This window comes from Limulus polyphemus, unplaced genomic scaffold, assembly GCF_000517525.1.
Source record: "Limulus polyphemus unplaced genomic scaffold, Limulus_polyphemus-2.1.2 Scaffold102, whole genome shotgun sequence".
NCBI classification, from domain to species: domain Eukaryota; kingdom Metazoa; phylum Arthropoda; class Merostomata; order Xiphosura; family Limulidae; genus Limulus; species Limulus polyphemus.
In genome coordinates, this window is record NW_013665712.1 from 354303 (window position 1) to 357109 (window position 2807).

A 2807-nucleotide genomic window follows, 5' to 3' on the forward strand; every position below is an offset into this window, starting at 1 on the left:
AACTTATGTCAGACGCGAATATCGACAAATAAGTGTCGTGTCTGTTTGGATGTGTTTCATACGCAGTACAACCAGACAGGTGTACAGAGAGACAGACAGACAGATAGTTAGTTAGTTAGTTGCATCATATATGAACAGGGCTTACGCTTAACTGTATTTTTGGGGAGCCACCCGGGCCCCCAAAATATGCAGTTTTAGGGGCCAATTCTATAGCTTATTATAAAATGTACTCAATAGGGGAGGTTATCAGAAAAATCACTGAATTAAATAGCGGATGTTATGTAAATTGAAAGAAAACTAAAGATATCAACATATCTCAATTTACTTTGTGTACTCGTATTTCATGAAAATAAAGTCAAACCAATTCAATTTTTTTCAGACCACTTAAATTATTTTGATTCGTATATGATTTTTAATTTCTTCCTAAAGCATGGTATCGTGGTAACTTTTTGTTCCCCTAGTAGTATCCTTTAATAATTAAAATATATAATGAAAGAAAATCTTTGCATCAGTGTCATCTATTCTTGTTCCCATATAGCGCATCTAGCTGACACTTTTGATGGAGACATGGAAAAATCATACAATATACATCACCACTAACTTTATAACAGTCAGTTCTTTCATATCCTGAAACAGCTGTTAATTAGTTGTTTGAATTTGAATTTGTAATAAGTAAAATCCTCAAATTAGCAACATATGGAAAACATGGAAATAGCCCTAAAATGGCTTGGGTGGTGATGAGTTACTTAAATTAGTGTCCTTTGCTAATCAAAATAAATAATGAAAGGAAATCTAATATGCATCAGTGTCAATGATCGATGTTGTCCCAACATCCATTTCTTGGATTCTTCCTTCGTCACTCTCCTGCACCTGCTTCTCAATCTGAATCCTACCAGTATTTGATCTCCTTGTGTGAAGTGATCCTGAGTTCCAAAGACGGATAACTGTTATGGGATCAAATTCACTTATTGAAGGTGAGCGGAGTATGACCAAAAGCTGATTCAGTGATCCTGTCAGCTCCCAGACAATATCCCAGATTTTGTCTTGATCATCTTCATGAGTCCTCTCGGGAGTTGGCTGGTACAGACAGCAGTAGGTCAAAGAGGCCACAGATGTTAGGTAGCTTCTCCGTAACTCCATGGCTAGCATTTCTTACGTAATGAAATAGATGTGGAAAATTTATGAGAGACCATCAAAAGAATTGTATTATTATTATTCCTGTTTTTAAATCATTATTTTGTGTTCGTTTAAAGTTATTTTATATTATGCAGTGATTTACCGATAATCAGAATCAGTAGAATTTCCCGATTGCCGAGAAATTATAACACCCCTTTATTCACAATAAAAAAATCTTCTGATTTATAAGTACGTTTACAATGATAACCCCGTACTTTTTCATTTTTATTTCGATACAAAACACGCAATATTATTCACCATATAATAAAATATCATCAGTTAAAACAATCTCTGCTTGTTTCTTATTTATTTACACAAGTTTATTCACTGAACGAAAGAAAGGTTAAGAAAGCAATGCTCATCACATAGCGAAGCACGCCCATTTCTTTACGTACCGAACATTAGCATACGGTCGATAACAGCACTGAGGTAATGCACACTGTGTGCTTGATGAAGATCTACGCGGACGTTTCCCGCGAAGTTCTCGGGGTGATACGCCATGTGGCTCCCGTTAGTACCACACTGTGTATTAGTTCATTGTTTGGGAGGTCGCCGAAGAGCGCATGACAACAGAACGATTGGAAATTCGGAATGTCCCATTATTTTCCAATAGGGTTTTTTGTCAATTATGTGAATTGCGCATGTCACTGTCGGTAATTTCACTATAAGCTGAAAGCAGTAAACAGGTCCCTTCCCGCCCTTCCTTTCAGAACGTTCCACTAACTGTCTCCCATCTGACTCGCTAGACCCCTGCAAATCGATACCTCCGCCGACTCTCCGTCGCCTGTCCACTAGCGAAGACGAAGAATCAAACCGAGATAGAACCACACCCAACCAACTAGAATCTTTCAACTACATCCTATTTATAAAACAATTCCTGCTTCACTAGCCAACCAACGACAATGACTCCCACGCCTATCACTCCCTTCTTCTTCATTCCACTTCAGTACCTCTAGTTTAACCGCACACTGGTCAGATGAGATATACGGTGCCTGATCAGTGAAAATGGCTTTTCTCAGAGTACTCCCGTTTCCTTCCCACCGCTGAGTCCCTAGACATTGGATTATTAGATTCTCGCCACCCTGAAGGACCATGATTCTGATAATGGCCGTTGTTTTTAAGAAAAATGAACTGACGAACGACATAAACCTATAATTTTCCATGCATAACCCCTCACTTCCACCACGAACGGGGTAAAGAGAAGCAATTGCTTCTGAACGCCCCCGGTTTAACCCGAGGGAAACCTCGGGAGAATTTAAATCGAAAGACCTGCCACGGACAAAAAAAACAAAAGTGTACTCAAATATTTACAAAGTAAATAACCTATTGGACCGCTGTAGAACATACCATTTCATCATTCGACAGTCCCGTTATGTATGAATATACATAGCCCCAAGAACTTATGGCTGAATGAATGATGAATTTAGGCAATGAACCGCAAAAATTTGTTTGTTTCTCACAACGTTATCAACATGTCAGTCCCAATTTATATTTTCCACTCGTTCAAATAAAAAACCGAAAATATATCGTGATTTATTTTTATATTTTGCATTACACATTTATTGACAACTTCAACCATTTCAAATTTAACGAAGCTTCAAAGTACATTCTCTGTAGTAGTTACAGTTTTT

The 2807-nt window shown here is 37.8% G+C and overlaps 1 protein-coding gene across 1 annotated transcript; it reads right to left on the reverse strand.

The window, feature by feature from the left end:
* Nucleotides 1-206: 206 nt before the first annotated feature.
* LOC111088744 lies at nt 207-1899 on the reverse strand. Its single transcript, XM_022399625.1, has 2 exons — nt 1572-1899; nt 207-1151 (listed from the first exon to the last, which is right to left on the reverse strand). The coding sequence occupies exons 1-2, from the start codon at nt 1675-1677 to the stop codon at nt 793-795; spliced, it is 465 nt and encodes a 154-aa protein (XP_022255333.1). The 5' UTR covers nt 1678-1899; the 3' UTR covers nt 207-792.
* Nucleotides 1900-2807: the final 908 nt, after the last annotated feature.